The sequence below is a fragment of the Typha latifolia genome, chromosome 5 (assembly GCF_019914945.1).
Source record: "Typha latifolia isolate L0001 chromosome 5, TyphaL0001v2, whole genome shotgun sequence".
NCBI classification, from domain to species: domain Eukaryota; kingdom Viridiplantae; phylum Streptophyta; class Magnoliopsida; order Poales; family Typhaceae; genus Typha; species Typha latifolia.
This window is the reverse complement of record NC_133090.1, coordinates 15000685-15018782: the sequence shown is the minus strand read 5'-3', so window position 1 is coordinate 15018782 and position 18098 is coordinate 15000685. Positions and strand designations below refer to the sequence as shown.

The following is an 18098-nucleotide window of genomic DNA, read 5'->3' as shown; positions in this document are numbered from 1 at the left end:
AGCCTACGAATATGGCATTAGCTGTGGAGCCGAAAGGAAGTGGGCGGGGGTTAAAGAAGGGGCCAGGGCCAACCGCCCAAGGATATGCTAGAAGATAAATTTAATTAAACAGCATAGATATATTTTGCTACAAAAGTGCAGCTTTTAATTATACGAGATTCTCGATGCATCTTAGGCTGGCAATTTTAGCTCCATGCTACAATGCTTCAATTCGAAATTTTGTTCGAGATTTGGTAAATTCGTTATAAAGACTCAGATTTTACGGAACCTAGTGGAGTAGTAAACGCGAATTTGGATTCTGGACCTCACCCGTTTACGAAATTCCGACGATCCGAATGGAGCGCTGAGAATGTGAGAAGACTGAAGAGCCGAATCGAGTACTCGACGGACAGTCCCTAGTCTTCTGAAATCGTGGGGGGTTTTCTTGGTAAATTTCGCGCGTCTTTGTGATCTCTGAAGCGAGGAGATGGGCGAGGAGAGCGACACCGACACGCACAGGCTGAAGAGGATCGCGGCGGCGGCGTACGACTACGAGAAGGATCCACGATGGGCGGAGTACTGGTCCAACATCTTGATGATCCCAACTCACATGGCCTCTCGAGTCTCGATCCGACGTCGTCGACCAATTCAAGCGCAGATTCTACCAGTGATTCATCGTAGGCTTCACCTTCTTAGCCTTGTCTTTCTTTACTCTTCCGATCGTTTATCTACGCGTGTATTCTGTCCGGGAAGGAATTCGAATATTCCCTCCGTTGGTTTTGTCTAGTTTTGCTCCTAGGTTCTGAAATCGTCGAAAAGATTGGATTTTGATGCTTGATTCAGGGTCCTTTTAGTCCTCTGTTTATCTCGGAAGTCATGATGAAGCAATATGATCGGCAAAATCTTGGAGTCTCTTGTCTGTTAGATTTCCATGCAGACTTCTGTCTGAGTAGGTTGAATTGAATGATGTTTGGTTTCTCGGATTGTTTTTAGGACAGACTGCATCCCTAGTCGCTTCATCAACCAAGATTCAGAGTGGTACTCAAAATAGAGAAACTTGGTACACGATCAAGTTGTTGATAAGAAATATGAAGTTAACCACGACCCTAAAGAAAATAAAGAGAAGAGCCGAGGAATACACTCGTAGGTAGTAAAGGTACTGTCAAATGTGAGCACAAGACATAGTTGCTCATTCAAGCATCCACTATGCAGGAGCATATTTGAAATAATGTGATTCTGATAGTTGCGTGATGCTTGCTGTCTCCTTCTTTCCTCTAAACATAGAGCAAGACGATAATAATGCTATTACAAGATCTTTTTCTTTTTTTTTGGGCACTAATTGATAGCTTTTGACACTTTAATATGGTGATAATGTGGCATATTCCTGCCTGAGCCATGTCATAGGTCTTTGACTGTTTGGCAGTTATCTTCCTGTTTTAGAAAATTGTTTTCCTAGCTGTTGTTTCTTTTTATGTAAGGTTGTTATGCTTTCGGAATAAATTATGAGAAACTTTTAATCCTTAGATAATAGATAATTCTTTTTGTTTGTTTGGATGCAGCATCTTCCATTTACATAAACGATCTTCTTTGATTTCTAATAACTACAAGATAAAAATTCGACCAACCAGGCAAATACCCAACAGGTCATATAAACCCTACAGATCATACTTATGACCAACCATCAGTTATTTACTTGATTATTCATCTTTATGACTTGCTTTCTTATATAAAGCTTCCTTTTCCCCTCTTTAGTTCTAGCTCTCAGATTCATGTCATCTACCATAGGATCCTGATTTTGTGGTTGAAGGAATATCTTCGACTAGTTCTTCTCAGTTATCTAGAGCATCAGGAAGATCTTCATCTACATCAACACCTTAAGATGTCAGACCACATAAATCAGGTGAGAGGAAGTACTCAACCGCTCTTGATCCTTACATTATTAGTTTCTAGAAGAAACTTAACATATTTTTGTGTCTTTGTATTTTTTATGTTGGAACTGTGATTTCTGGTAGGATCTAGTGCTGGAACATCTGCACCAACTGGCAAGGCTGCAGGTTCACTGCGATTGGATAAATTGCCAATACATTTTTCTGTCTATGCTTGGGTACAAGAATGCATTCCTTTCTGCTCCCCCATATTGTTGTAAAATTTTATGTATGTGGAGCTTATTTTCAATGTTTTTGCCTTCGGATTCCGTGCATATATCTGTGTATTTGTGACACAATGATATAACCTCATACTCACAGGCAGACCTTTCACTTGTGAATAGCATATGTAAAAATATTTTTACTCGTTATTATGTGCTTACTTGGCCTTTGGCAGGTATTACTTGTTGCTTTTCTTGGCATCCTCCCAATAGTACCAAGACATCTTTTGAACAAGGCATATCGACTGTCATTGCTGGGCACCACATGCTCCTCATTATGTTCTTTATACAGTCTTTATGGGGTAACATCTTATGATCTCATTAGCTTTTGTTAGTTTATCTGCTTGACATTCTTTGGACGAAACACCCTGCATCAGTGTAATGTTTGTATGACACCTGACCTTTTTCCCCTCTCCAGAAACCAAGAGCATGGAATCTGTCTGCCATTAAATCATGGTTTCAGACTATGATCACAGCAAAGGATTTCATCCATTTTGTCTACTTGGATGTTTAACACTTCAAATCGTGAAAAAGAGAACATCTACTTGTTGGAATATTTTTGGTTTCCTTTTGTGTAATCATCTTTTGTTTTTTATTTTCATGGCAGTCCTTTGATACCAGATCTTTGTTGGGCGCTTGAACATGTTACCAAATTTCTAAGAGATATTTTACAAGATCTTCTTTGTACAGGTACATGAACTTAATTAAATAGCAGTTCACTGGTAGCCCATGTCTAAAATTTGATGTGATGTCTTCATTTTATGGTCATAAAATACTGGGATGGATGAGATATCAAGTGACCAGGCTAGCACGGAAACCTGCTGTTTGGTTGTTTATCTATTACTAGCAGTGGAGATTATCTTTGCCAATACATCATATATAACGTGTTCATGTTACAGTTTCTAAATTCTGAGCAAGTCAGTGGAGATTTTTTTTTTTTAATCTTTAGGAAATACTTGGAGAAACCTTGTCTGTGGGTAGAGACAAACACCACTGCACTCAGTATCCTGAATTCCAACACAGAGATTCTGCTGGGTTTTCTTCTGATCATATCTCTGTTCTCGTAAGTCAATGTTGTTCTTTGTCATTTTATCTTGTTCTTTCAGACCCTGGCTCCATTTAAAACTCTTATCATTGTTGATGCAGGTGGCATAGCAACATAATTTAAACATCTATGTACTGGCAGGTTATTTCCTATTTCCCCTTTTGTTGTGCAAAAACTAATTCTCTTTTATTCATTCCATCTGATTGATATAACGTGCAAAGAGATAAGGGTCATATTTATTTTAGGATGTAATCTATACCTGCTACTGTCAGCATTGTCATCCTGTTGACATGTTTCCACACTCCTTACAATTGGTGATATATTGTTTATCATATTTGATGACAGATTACTGTTAGCATCCGTTGCTCGTTGGGTTGAAAGGTGTTTTATTCTAGGCATTCTATGATTGACCTCTTAAATGTATCCGTTGTTTATGTGTTTGTATGGACAGCTGCTGAAACTCATGTACCATGCTCTTGTAACTGCTGGTTATCACCAAAGTGTGTGGGCGAAGATTGGGCGGACAATTAACCCCTACACATACCGCTACATAATTTTCCTGAACACCCCTATATCTTCTATTCATGGATGGTGATTTTCCTGAACACCCCTATATCTTCTATTCATGGATGGTGGTTTCGGTAGAAGAAGGATGGAGAAGATGCGAAGAAACCTGCAAGCTGGTGTTTGCCGCCTATGGAAAGACAAATGGAGAAACTAGTGCTCGAATTTTTTTTCCTTCTACAGATGATCCTTTTTCTTTTTGTTTTCTTTTTTCCTTCTTGTGCTGTAGTCAATGATTGAAGTTAATTCATTGCTCACGGACCAATTTTGTAACCATTTCACAAATTAAAATCATACATACTGCTGATGCCGCTTATTAGATAGACCTATCAGTTCTAGTTCTGGTACCCGACTATCGGTGCTGGATAGCGTTAACTTGTGTTTCCAGCATAGGATGTTATAATGAAACCAGGAACTGTTTCATTGGTAGCCACAGAACCAGTATCCTTGAAGATCATGTTCTTATATCTTACCCTTCTCTGCTCTATGATGTGGATCCTGCGGTTATATTAAGTATGTTTAATTGCTAGAAAATAGATTCTAATAAGGTATCTTATTTTAGTAAATGATGAAGTTATCTTTTTCGTAGGTAAGGAAGTTGCTTGTTTAATTTATTCGTTTCTTTTCCCAATTTCTAACAACCAAAGAAGTCATGATGGTTTTAAACTTGCATCTGCTTTGCTGATTAATAGCGTATGACTCCCTCAAAGTGAGCATCAGATTACCTGATATTTGTGCCTCTTTTCATAATGGGTTAGAATTAAAACACAAATATACATCTGTTTGATTACTCTCTAGACCAATCTTTTATGTGGTTATTAATGTGATTCCCTGCTGTTTTTTCTTGCAAAGTCCCATTTCCTAGTGAACTGAAAGAAAATGGGATGATAATTCACATGCATCGAGTCCGTAAGGTATTGAACACAACAGAAGAATTAATAGCATTAAACTCGGACTTATTTAACTAAGCATTACCAACCAACCTTAATCCAGAGAAACTCTTTCTTTTTCTGTCGGTCAATTCCTGAATACTACAATCAGTTCCCTACCTCAAGGAATATAAACATAAAAAGAGATTTGACAAATTTAAGTATATGATTTATTCATCCGAGTAAACAATGAGGGAATGCTGAATCACTCGAATCATATTTAAAAATAATAATAATTACAAGAAATAAATCAAAAAAACTCTATGTTAAGGTGAAAGGGGCCTCTTTACAAATTACAATTCTCTCCTGTTCCTCCATCTAGTTTGGCTAAGGTCACTGTCATCGTCTTGACTGCCGTATGACCTCATCTGGAAATTCTTAATTTCTTCGGATTGTGGTTCCATGAATATTTGACTCTGACCCGGTGTGACACCATTGGTTAGATCCAAATCAGCTAAGCTATCAAGAGCTCTCACCACCTGATATTTAGAGCATATTAACTCGCATGTCAAAAACTTGGGAATTAATATTGTATATCTATATAGTTCACTCAGATTGCTCAGACTTACCTGCCCCATTCGAGGCCTCATTGCTGCTGAATTGCGAACGCATGCAGCTGCTGCTTCAACCATAACATACATCTCACCTTCATCAAATCTTCTCTCAAGCCTAGGATCTGGTAGATCTCCAAAATCTCGATTTTCAAGTGCTTGAACCAGAAAAGGTCGAGCCTGAGACATTGGCAATTCAATTAAGACTACAGTCAAGATTTCAAGATATCATTGGCTTTGACTACTTATCTTATCCTCTACCATGAGAAATTCAAATATGTCATATTAAGGAAAAAAAGAGAGAAGAAAATCCATCCATGAAATCAATATTCATATGCTTTTACGCCAATGAAAGAATAATATGACATTCTCAATTATGTTCTTGAATCTGGTTATATATATTTTATGATAGATGCTGAGTATATTTTGGATAGACAACTTTCCTAAGCTACTAATGAAACATGCAGTAGAGAAAAATAACTTGAGATGGGATTTGGCACCAGAGAGCTCACCCATTCAACAAGACTCTCATCTCCTAAAGGTTGAGATGGATCAACAGGCTTTCGTCCAGTAATAAGCTCCAATAGAACAACCCCAAAAGAATAAACATCAGATTTGGCAGTCAACTTGCCAGATGACGCATATTCTGGAGCCATATATCTGCAAGTAAAACAGAAGAGTAGCTTTGAAAAGTTGAAAGTTATGGAGAAGATCAAATAGGTACTTCAAGACATCTTGCTTAAAATTAGCAAGACATTTCCAGATTTCACATGGTTTACCTACCCAAATGTGCCCATTACACGTGTAGAAACATGCGTATTAGCATCCAGGGCTAACCTTGCAAGTCCAAAATCAGAAACCTATCACATGACCATGAGTAAATGGTGATCTTCAAGGAATATAACAAAAGGACCGGATAAAAGTAAAGGCAACAAGACTGAGCTTGCAGTTTGTAGCAAACCTGAGCTTCAAAGTTATTGTCCAGAAGAATATTGGAGGATTTTATATCTCGATGAATAATCCTTGGGTAACCTGGTCAACAGGCATAACATCAAGAAATGTGAAAAATGAAAAGTGAGCGTAACCTGGTAAAAACATAGGTGGGATAATTGGATATTACAATCCTCATGTAGATAGGCAATTCCACGAGCTGCCCCAGCAGCAACCTTAATCCTTGTAGGCCAATCCATAAATGGCCTTTCTTTCCCTGCAAATGCAAATTTCAAGAGACATTAACTATCTAGGATTCAGAAAATTAATCATTATGCTGACAGAGTTTCCAAACCAAACAGCATTATTTCTTAACATCATGGAAATTAGAAAAAAATGAAGTTAAAGATTGATAGTTTCTTACTATGAAGATGATAATGAAGTGTATTATTAGGCACATAATCATAGACAAGCAATCTGTTGTTTTCAGATATGCAGTACCCAACAAGTGAAACCAAATGCCGGTGGTGAACACGGCTAATAGTATCAACTTCTGCTTTAAATTCACGTTCCCCGTGCGCCCCACCTTTTAACTGTTTCACAGCCACTGCTCTACCATCTACCAAGCTTCCTTTGTACACCCAGCCAAAACCACCTTCACCTAAAAGATTTTGACTTGAGAAACCATTTGTAATCACTGATAGCTCTTCAAATGTAAACCACAATTTTGAAAGGCCTAGCCCTGCTTCTGACGGTGAGGAGGCAAATGCATAACTTCCCGAACTGTATCTTACAAGAGGATATACGGGAGACCTCTGATAGGATGTATCTGGTAAGAAAACAACTAAGATCAGTAAAAATGGCTATGGTGGATAAAAATCTAAGTTAATTATGGATGTAACATACAATCATCTAATAGTCCAAGTTGCAATGAATATAAGTTACCAAATTATCAACACATAATAAACCTATAGCGACACAACTGGGAAGGTGAAAGACATGAGCAAGACATTACCCGATTGCGAGGATCCAATTGGAGAAGGCATGAAACCCCCAGGAAATGCAACATGGCCAACCGGCTTTCTCCGTTGCTTCACAAACAACACAGCTGCTCCAATAAAAGTAAGCATCACCAGTCCTGTTACAACACCAATTGTAGCAGCGGCATCCTTGGAAATTACAATGTTATTTGCGCCACTGCTTCGATGTCCTGTCGAAATTTGACTAGAATTCAGTGCAGGTGGACTACGTGGTTTATGGAGTGGAGGAGCAAATGGAGGACTATGCCACGGAGGAGAAGGTACCGGTGGCTTAGAAGGGGGAGGTGGACTTTTGTGTGGCGGCGCCAATGGAGTTGGGGGTGGGTATGGTGTCTCAGCAGGGGGAGGTGAATTGATAGGTGGGAGAGCAAATGGTGGTGGTGGTGGTGGAGACAGGTACATATGCGGATCATTTTTCGGAATTGGTGGAGGGGCTGAAACAAGAGGTGGAGGTGGCGATGGTGGTGGTAGTGGTGGTGATGGAGGAGGAGGAGGAGGAGAAATCGTTGAAGGCGGTGGAGGTGAATAGTAGGGTTGCGGATAAGGATCGGGAAGCGGCGGAGAAGCAGTAGGAGGGGGTAGAGGTGATAGTGCTTGAGGAAGTGGAGAAGAGGATGTGGGAGGAGGGGAATTAAAGGAAGGTAAGGGCGGTGAGGCCACGGGCACTGGGGAATCGGAGAGATAAGGTGATGGTTGAGATGACGAAGGTGGGGAGGCGTCGGAAGCAGGCGGCGGCGGAGGAGATAGATAGGAGTAACCATAGCCAGTGACCATCTTCAATTCCAGAGCACAAGCCTTCCAACTTTTCCAGAATAGAACCTTAAAGGTGCTTCCTTTTTTCCAATTAGATCACAAAATCAGCAATCTTGAAACCCATCTGCAGGGAAACTGACACTGCAAGTGATAGTCTTCTACAATGTGCAATCCACTACCAGAGAAATAGATTTCTAAAATCCGTGATCAGAAGAAGCCTGGAAGATCATAAGAACTCCTTTTTAATGGGATAAAACCCATATCTGAAACCAGGAATCAGTCTCATTCTTCAAACCAAATCATCAAGAGTCCCTGCACTGCTCCAGTAGGACCAGTACCCAACCAAGCTAATCTTCAGTCCATGTTTTGACAACAGGAATCAATGGCAGAACCACCAAAAGATGAAAGATTTTCCTGACAACCAGACAAATGCAGCAGAAACTATTGACTTGCCTCAAGATCCAATCTTTCACGAGGCAGACTTCACCCAAAACAAACAAGACTCACACCATAAAACAGCTTGGGTTTATACCTCGGAGCTTGTCTTGTTAGAATGCAGCATTCCTGAAGCAAGAAGGAACAATGGACGTTAAAACTCAAGCCAGATGCGCACGGGCTGGAGAAGGACCCACGCTCACATTCTCCTCCTCTTCTTCTACCTCTCTCTACTAACCAAAGAGAACGTGACAGCGACTCAGTTGGGCTTAGTTTTTCTTTTTCCATTATTTTTGTCTTTCGGTGCTCTGAGATGAGATAGTTGTGAACAGTGATAGGCTAGCTGGAACGAAGACCAGCTCATATGCTTCCAATATTTTAACAGCTCCCGGACATTGTTAATTCGCTTCATATGAATGAGTTCATACCCAACGCCGCTTTAATCTACATAATGTTTCCTTACTTTCATGAAAATTCTTTCATAAAACACCCTACGTTTAGACGAATTTGCGGTGGTGGTTAACGCGCAAAAATTTCGTCAAACTGACCCAAGATTTCTCTGCTCATTTTATAGAACATGGTTCGAACTGCTTTTAAGGTGTTGATACCCAAATATCTCTATTCTCTGCGGAAGTCTTAACTCCTCTGTTCACTTTCGATGCTACGAATAATACGGCTGGACCACAAGTGAACCGGTATTGTTGTTTGGCCACTTCTAACAACCAGTAGGTCGATACAAAGTCAACTGAGATCTGGTTGAATCACTTCTGATGACACGTCCTCTCCACACGTAAGAAGAAAGTAATTATGTACAATATGAGCAAAGACTTGACTTAGGGTAGAAGAGGTACTGTGAAAAGGGGTAGAAGAGGTAATTCGATAAAATTAATGACCAACCATCGTCCCAAAAAATGCAAACGACACCAGCAAAGAAATAGAAAACAAGTTCAGTTTAAGTCTACGGGCCTACGGCCAAGTCAACGAAGGGGCACAACGATGGAGATATTGGGAGGTGGGAGCTTCTCGTTCTATGTTAAAAATATGCGGACAATTCAAAACTGGGCTCTGATATTAAAATAAGCTGTGCACAGCGGAGCAGATCATAATTGCGTCCAATGATATCAAGTCTTTAACAGGGGACGACTTTGTTATCTGCTACCTTTAGACACGAAGATTCGAGTTGCAAATAATATATCAGCAAAACTGGTACAATTATGCAGAACCGATGGATCCAAAAGCAATAGAACCAAGTTGAAATTAAATTCGAGGCGATTAGAAAGAAACAGTATGAGATCGAATAGTTGGTGTAGCTTCTCCCAGGATTATTCAAAGAACATATCCTGCCACGATGTGTTCAAGCTTATGCACTTATTTGCTACATCTTAGGGTGTGAAAGTAATAACTTTGATCACATTTTGTTGTTGCAGTACTATTATGAAATTGAAAAAGGCAAAAACCTCCCGTAATCAGATGAGAACGTAAAAGTCAGATCCCAGGAGTATCAGACCTTGGTATCATCCTCTCTGTTTGTCTTTGAAAATTAGCTGCTTCCATCTGGTATCATGAGACAGTTTCTCAGGTGACTAGTTATAGCCAAATACTTGCAAGACAACCAATGAACTGCAAAACCATCTTTACCAGAAGGGGAGGGAAGGCAGCATATGTTGAAAAATAAGCTAAAATTGAAAGATTATGCATGGTCTGCTAATCTCTTGTTTCTTCTTGCAGTCACTTCGGCAGCCCAACTCTTCCCAATGTCAGTTTGGAACTTGCCTGCAAGGAGGAATTTTTTTTATTGCTGCAGTATTTTAGGAGTCAAATTGAGAATAATGCAGTATTCTGCTTCAAAAGGTATTATCTTAACCAGCAAGAGCGCAAAGCCATAGCTCAGACACAACTCCGTCCCACAGAAACTGGAACCTTTTTTTAGTAGAAATATTTATGAATTGGATGCTACCTAAATATGTCTTAGACTATCTTCTATTGAAAGATATTTTATATACATTACCTGCTGTAGAAAGAAAGAATTCATCCAAAATCTTCCCATGTTCTGCAAGAAATTAAAGATGAATGAGGCCTACTGCCTACACCATTATCAGGGAGAGGAAAATGCTTTGACATAGGATTGTAACTCGCAAGGCAGTAAACATGAGAAATTGATAAATGAATACTAAAAGGTGAAATAACATATATAATGATAGAAAGAAAATATTTATTGATGTACCACATGAACCTTTCAGCTTGCTTAATATTTCCAGAAAGTAACATTTTTTTGTGATTTTACAAAAACTGTACATGGATTAAGAGAGCATAGAATGCTAGTATATAAAGTAGAAAAAGTATTTAGGCATGCAATTTTAGAAAAGTTAAGATTCATCTGATTTGACAACTTGACAATTAGGTATATTGTTTAGGAGCACCCAAATTGTTGACTTCAGGCTTACATGTATTTTTCTTGCAGACATGTCAACTATTTTGTGTGCAGATATTGCTCAACAATGTGGACCCTCCATTTATATGCTGATAATATAAACTCCAATATACTTATATACATGATCCATCAGTACCCTACCTATTTTGTCCACAGCATAGACAAGAAGCCTCCATTGTTTAGTATTTCACTCATTAGTACTTATATAACCACAAAATGCCTTTCCAAATACTACATCTGTATTCTCCAACAATTTATGTATTTCTGACATTATATATGGTTCAAAATATATATTAAAAAAATGGAGCTCTTCTACCAACACATTAAGTACTCCCAGATTTAGCAAATCCTAATGATAATTTACTCTTCTGGTACCAGTCTAGAGACATCTCCAGGGTTAGAAGCACATACCAATTTCATATTCCAAAGCCTGAAGAATCATTTCCACCTGGAATTAAATGAACATTGGTAAGAGTTCCAAACCAAGGTTTAAATGAATATCATTCCAGAACAAAAATGACTTCTTTTATGCACAAAAAGGAGCACATCAAAGTCAGACAAATCTGTAGAAAACTACAGCTAAAATTGAGTTTAAATTACGAGACAAAATTTTCAGAATCCTGTATTTATAATAGCCAAAAAAAACCAATTAAATATGCTCAAATCAGAATACCTTATTCTCAGTCCAAGGAGTAAAGTCTTTTTTTTTCCTATTTTTGGTTTCATCCTGGTCATCAATAAAAGCCAAACGAAACTATGACTGAGTCTAAATTGTGACAATGGATAATACTTCCCCACACCATCAAGAAATCTATGGTAATGAAAGAAATGCTCTAAACAGGATGGAGCTTGGAGGAGTGCAGCAACTTGTCGAAACAAAAGGTGAGGATCTACTAGGACAACATGACGCGCCTACATATAGAACTTCTTCCACTGGAAAAAAGCTCATTTTCTGCTTATAAAGTTCCAAAACCAGGTCAAGCACCATTAGGCTCAATCATAGACAAGCCCAACTAACATCTATGAAAAGGTCGGTCTGCGGATAAAATCAGCTAGATTAATTAGCTAGCCTGGAGCACAAATAGGCCTAAATCATAGAGAAGCTTATTAACTCACACTTAAAGAAAGGGGTCTACAATTAGGATTGCCTGGAGCATCACCTGATCTTGAATTAATGAAAAAGTACACAGCTTATCATTTGAAAACACCCTTTTGCAAAATGGAACATGATTCTCAAAATAAGGCAAAGTAAAAATAAAGAAATCAGAAAATCAGTATGTATCCTTACTTTATCAAAATCCTTCACAAGATTAGCTTCGATAGAAGAATTGTTTTCATACTCCGCCCAAAGTTCCTTTATCTCATCAGCTACAAATACAGATTACCAACTATTAGCAACTAAATACTGACCACTTTTCTGCAGCTATTATTGTCACCAGATTTAACATAATCAATGTAAACCTCTTAGTCCACCACCAAGGACTTCACACATTTCACTCAAAGCTTCTTCTTCAAGACGACTTTTTTCTGCTTTAGGCACGCCATCAGATGGTGTGATATCCCCAACAATAGCTGCCAATACCAAAGATTCACTCCAACTTTGAGTTACTAGAATTATACTTAGGCAGCACTTAAAATTAAAAGGAAGAAAGATTTACAACAAATTAATGAGCAAATGGTTGGCCAAGAGTTGCAGATAATGGATATGCTACAAATGGCTCAGACCCAAGTTCCAGCCACTTGGAAAAATGTACAAGCCAATATATAGTGAAAGATCACCAAGAAGAAAACTGTAGTTAACTACCTTCTGCAATATCATGCACAATTGCAATCTTGATACACCTATTCAACATGATAAAAGTGCAGTCAGCCAGCAGCAAGTGCACATAGAAGAAATGATTAGAATATTACCATTACAAAAAAATTAAGAAAATCAACTAAGATGCACGCATCCAAGAATGAAATTATTTGAATTATCATTAACACCAGATCTTGGCCATCTATGTCCAGAAAACAAAGCTCAGAAAAAATTTGAAATAACTAACCTTTCCCGACTTACACCTGGAAGATCACCAGCAATCAAACCCATTAGCGCCATACGATACATGTGATCAGCAATAGACTCAGGACCCTTGATATCATGGTTGATCCATCCCTTCCTCTTGGTTGTCTGAACATGATAAGGTTAAAGATGAAACCAAACAACAAGAATTGATTTGATCAGGAGCATACCAAAGTATAAACTCGATAAAAACTAATTGTGAAAAGGATTAAGGGACAAATTTTCATCATGCTTCAGAACTACAAGTAATGCATGGTCAACCATAAATGAGTCAAGTGGAGAAAGGGGTATTTAACACAAAAAGAAATTATTATTCATGATGTGCAAACCCCTTTCAAACCAAAATATCATATGCCAATATATGCAGACCAACGGAAAGGCTTTGTGTGATGGCATCTCAGTCAAAGAGTGCCCCCTGGCACACAGGCAAATTAAAGTTGTGGTAGGAAAAGAACATGAAAAACACGCACACGCATGCAATAACATGAGGATGAAGAGAAATAGATTAATTAATTTTTAATCGATACTTAAAATAATTAGTTACATTGCTAGATTGTTAGATTATGACATAAGCATCTTTAACAGAATAGGTCATCAAAATTCTTATATTACCTAACTGATTCAAGTACTTGACCTCAATAAAAGGGAATCTTGCTATCCTATGCTCAAAGCTTTCACACTAGTATGATATGTAAATATAGATTCCTTGCATAGTGAGTGCTCTGTAGTCCATTTTTCGGCCCATGGAGACCGGAATCCAGAAAGTTTGGATTTGGGTCAAGGATAGATGCTATATTACATACTTTATTCCTTTGTCTTTTATTCCATTGACAATACTTATCACATGCTCATCCCTCAAAAGACTCCAATTACTTCAACGAAATATAAAAGGCAATTGCTGAGAAGCAATCTATCACCAATCTAGATTAACACGAGCATCTGATCGATGCGTACCTTGAGGCGATGGCACAGAGTGAGGAAATCGATGGCGGAGGAAGCAGGAGAGGACGAGATCGATGACGTCGACGACGAAATCGGAGCTCCGTCCACCGTCTCCAGCGATCTCTTTGAAACGGATCCATCCGAGCTAGGGTTTCCACCTCGAGCAAAGACGGCAGTGAGAGGCCGCGGCATCTCGGTGGGAAACCCTAGCTTTAGAGACTTCGGGGCGAGAAGAGATCGCGAGAATGGGTGGTGGAGGAGGTCGCGAGAAGGAGCGGAGTAGAGAGGTGATCTTACTGCCATTGCAAAGGTAGAAGAAAGGGCAGGAAGGTGACGAAGGCGATACGCTTGGGGTAGCAGTCGAGAGTTGATAATTTGAAGGCAATTTAGAGAGGAGGGAGGGAATAGAGGGCAGAGAAAGAGGAGCCGTGTCGTGTCGTCATCCTCCGTGCTACTGTAGGACCGGAGAACACGTGAAAAAACGAGAATAGAAGGAAAACATTTGGAAGTAATAAATTAGATACGTATAATGATGAGAAGTACAAGAACTTCGGGTATATACTTTTCCTTTTAATCTTATAATAAACGAACAGCGAGAATAAATTTGAAGTATTCAAGAACTTTTTAAAACGTCACAAATTTTGTAGCCATCTTAGGCTACCGAGTAGCTAGTAGCTACGGCAGTAAGCATCTTATAGTTTTTTTCTCAACAATGAACTCTACTTTATAGGGTATTGTTTGGTTTGTGATTAAGCTTTGAACTTAATTAGCTAGCTTCATTTCTTAAGGTAATTTAGTGTTTGATTCTAAAATAGTTAAGAATGTTTTTATTATTTATGATGTGATATGAAAAAGTTTAAAAAATTATTTTTTGAGATAAATTAATAAAATTCAAATTTGATGGATGGAATACTATTTTCATGTCGATAGTATACTACATATATTATAATATTATAATTGTTAGCTTATATATTATTTGTAATAGTTATTTGAGGGCTTAAGTATATATTTGCTAGCTTATATTATATCTATAATAGTCATTTGTGAGCTAAGTGTATATTTACATATTTATATAATGTCTATAATAGTCATTTGCGAGCTTAAATATATATTTACTCTCTTATATGGTATAGAGATATAAGAGAGACTCAATTGAACATTATTTGACATATTTTAAATATAAAATATAAATATTTTGAAAGAGAGATGAGAGATAATATTGATAAGATATAAAATTAATAAATTTAAGTCATATCAAGGATAAAATTGAAATTAATTTAAAATAATATTAGAATTTATATTATTTAGGGATTGGGTACTAAACTATATTAAAAAAATATTGTTTAGTTACTGAAATAAATTAGGGTAAAGGTAACTGAACCAATTCAGGGATCCCCCGTTAACTCAAAGCAAATAAGGCTAAATCAACTTAAAGAAATTTAACTAATTATTTTGTAGTCTTGGACAAAGAGTACCGAGAGACGTGCTTATTCTAATATTTGAATTTAAAGTATGCAAAATTATTTGGTTTAAAATTTTATGATAAACTATTAACATGAATTAGATCACCTCGGATGATCACATTATAAGGATATTGAGCTCAACGTATCGATTGTGTGCAGCTTTAATTAGCTAAGTTTAATTAAGTTAAATTGTATGCAACTTTAAAAAAATATTAGCAGATATTATGAAAATATTCATCTAACATTTAAATACTATGAAGCTAGTTGAAGAAGATTGGCAACGTCATGATCTAGAACTTCCATATTCGAACTCTAAATGCGGCAGAAGGATAAAGAAAGTTGATTTAGCTTAGTCATGTTTATCCTCCTTCACTAACCAACGCCAACTCTTCGTTGGTAAAGTCTCATTCAGCCTCTAATTACCCTCGTCTGCCGCACCACCCTCGTCGCTATGCGTCGGCCTCCTCTTCTTTATCTTCTATTACTCTTGAGTAGCGCAGAATTTATCTTAATCTTCAATCACATTTTGGTTGATATCTCCTATTCTAATCAGCCAAACTCTAAGATCTTAAATCCGTTGGAAATCTCTCTTCCAAAGCAATAATATATTCAAAATTTTGGAGGATCCAACGGTTAGATCGTCCAAAATCACCTTTTAAATTTTTGTACTTAAATTTGTCCAAAAATTAATATGAATCAGATAAAGCTAGTTTGTATCAATTTAGTAATGCGAACCGGCCTAAGGGTACCAAATCTTTGACACCAAATTGATGTGAACTGGCTTGATTTGATTCATACTGGATTTTGGACAGATTTTGAGCATGAAATTTCTAAAGGTGATTCCGGACGATCTAATTATTGGATCCTTTTAAATTTTAGATATATTATCACTATAAAGAGAGCTTTCAAATGGATCAAAGATATTATAATTTAGCAGATTAGATATGTAGTTATCGATAAAATAGCGAATGAATGTTAGGATAAATTATGCACTACTCGAGAGGAATAGAAGATGAGGAAGAGGACAGCCTTTAGAGACAATGGTGGTGCGGCAAACGAGGTAGATTGTGGGTTAGACAAAACCTTGCCAACGAAGGAGGTTGCACAGGGATGAGATAGGGCAAATATTTTTGCCGAGATTAATAGGAAACTTTGGATATAAAAGTTTTAGATTATAACGTCGTCGATCTTCTCCATCTAGTTTCATAATATTTGGATATCAGATAAATATATGCCGAATATTTTCTCGAAACTACGTAGAACTTAATATAGCTAAATTAATAAATTCTAACATACTAAAACTTTAATCAACTACATAAGTAAAATAAATAAAATAACTAGACTCAATCTATCGAGTCTAATGTCCCTATGATGTGATACGAGCTGACTGGATTCATATATATTTTTTTGCTGGTGAATAATATTAACGTGTTATTATTATGCTTCAATTTGATATATTTCATAACTTTTTTGCTTGATCGTCTTCCTTTTCTTTAATATTGAGTTATAATTTTAATCTTAAAACTTAGATTACATATTTTATATTTCTAATTTTTTGATAAATATATTTTGTCTATCCTATATGCTTGTTTTTATTTATTATTTTATAATATCTTTATTATTAGAATGACGTGACATAAAATAAAATGAATATATATATATATATATATAATATTTTCGCTTAATTTAACTCGCCATTCTAATGTTAGATTGCAAGATTTGTTGGTTTTGCACGACAGGTCCCGAATTTCATCGTCCAGATTATTTTCTATCACGGGCATCAGCTCTGTGCGTTGTGAGCCAGAGTTACGTGCATGGTTTGAACTGAAACCCGAAAGATAGATGATATCTCTTGGCTCTTGCTCAGTTACCTATAAAATCGTGATTGATCTCGTTACGTTTTAAAGATGATCAGACTACTCCCACCTCCTCCACTACCACTGCCGTCGGTTTCCACCTCCTCCCTTCCGACCTCCTCTACGAGATCCTCTTCCGCCTCGCCCTCCCCGATGTCCTCCTCCTTCGTTCCGTCTCCCACCGCCTCTCTTCCATCGTCGCAAGCGACGAATTCTACCGCCACTACCACCTCCGCTCCGCCGGCGCCCGCAGCTGTTGGATTTTCGCCTTCATGAAGCGCCACACTCGCAGCGGTGTCCTCAAAGCCTTCAGCGATGGCTCCGGCCGTTGGTTCCACCTCGTCGACCAGACCCTTTCTCCGGAGATCAGCCCGAGCGACGCCCTCTACTTCCTTGCTGCCTCCGGCGACTTCCTCCTCTTTGTCTCAAACCGCCGCCGCGACTTTGTCGCAGTCAACCTTGCCAAGAGATCCGCCCGTCGGATCCGGGCGAGCACACTCGGTCCACATGGCACCTGTTCGTGGCGCCGGGCGGCCCTAAAGCTCATCTGCGGGCCACCTGGATCGGATCAGTTCCGGTTCATCTTCGCGGAGATCCACCAAGGCCTCCCGGTTCTACTCGAGTACCGCTCCGACACAGATGCGTGGCAGTCGTCACCCGCGCCGGATCAGGATCCACCTCAACGTGTCAGTCCGGAGGACGGGAGCGTATACCTCAACGCCGTCTCATGTTAAACGAGAGCATCATCGTCTGCGCCGGGCCGGAGAATAAAGAGCCAACGTCGCTCCAGCAAAAGTTCCCGGCTTCCACGTGTACGGCCATGGGAACGCGGCGGTGGTGAGATGGACGAAGATCTCGGAGGGGGAGAGTGCACGTGCGAAGATAGTGGTAGGGGTGGAGTTGTGGGTGATGGGGTCGAAGGGGAGGGAGTGGGAGTTGGCATCGAGGGCTCCGGCGGAGATGGTGGAGAAG

The 18098-nt window shown here is 38.6% G+C and overlaps 3 protein-coding genes across 7 annotated transcripts; 1 reads left to right on the top strand and 2 right to left on the bottom strand.

The window, feature by feature from the left end:
* Positions 1–41: 41 nt before the first annotated feature.
* On the top strand, positions 42–4057 carry LOC140788938 (uncharacterized). 4 transcript variants are annotated; one of them, XM_073138488.1, is made up of 9 exons: positions 52–656; positions 1539–1622; positions 1732–1879; positions 1992–2083; positions 2302–2427; positions 2544–2815; positions 3075–3188; positions 3272–3311; positions 3622–4057. In XM_073138488.1, exons 1-5 carry the CDS (start codon positions 547–549, stop codon positions 2336–2338), a joined length of 471 nt encoding a protein of 156 aa, XP_072994589.1. In that variant the 5' UTR covers positions 52–546; the 3' UTR covers positions 2339–2427; positions 2544–2815; positions 3075–3188; positions 3272–3311; positions 3622–4057. The 4 variants fall into 4 exon arrangements, with proteins under 4 accessions (XP_072994588.1, XP_072994589.1, XP_072994586.1 ...); XM_073138485.1 differs by having other exon boundaries at positions 1992–2133; XM_073138487.1 differs by lacking the exon at positions 1539–1622 and having other exon boundaries at positions 42–656; positions 1765–1879; positions 1992–2133.
* A 753-nt stretch (positions 4058–4810) lies between these two features.
* On the bottom strand, positions 4811–8605 carry LOC140789579 (proline-rich receptor-like protein kinase PERK8). The gene is made up of 8 exons (XM_073139339.1): positions 7160–8605; positions 6569–6973; positions 6335–6421; positions 6176–6246; positions 5998–6074; positions 5727–5874; positions 5233–5394; positions 4811–5142 (listed from the first exon to the last, which is right to left on the bottom strand). Exons 1-8 carry the CDS (start codon positions 7956–7958, stop codon positions 4957–4959), a joined length of 1935 nt encoding a protein of 644 aa, XP_072995440.1. The 5' UTR covers positions 7959–8605; the 3' UTR covers positions 4811–4956.
* A 1055-nt stretch (positions 8606–9660) lies between these two features.
* Positions 9661–14311, bottom strand: LOC140789580 (uncharacterized). Of its 2 annotated transcripts, XM_073139340.1 has the most exons (9): positions 13820–14311; positions 12849–12973; positions 12608–12645; positions 12265–12375; positions 12092–12171; positions 11215–11251; positions 10381–10422; positions 10011–10145; positions 9661–9926 (listed from the first exon to the last, which is right to left on the bottom strand). In XM_073139340.1, exons 1-8 carry the CDS (start codon positions 14108–14110, stop codon positions 10063–10065), a joined length of 807 nt encoding a protein of 268 aa, XP_072995441.1. In that variant the 5' UTR covers positions 14111–14311; the 3' UTR covers positions 9661–9926; positions 10011–10062. The 2 variants fall into 2 exon arrangements, with proteins under 2 accessions (XP_072995441.1, XP_072995442.1); XM_073139341.1 differs by lacking the exon at positions 10381–10422 and having other exon boundaries at positions 13820–14301.
* Between the last annotated feature and the right edge of the window lie 3787 nt (positions 14312–18098).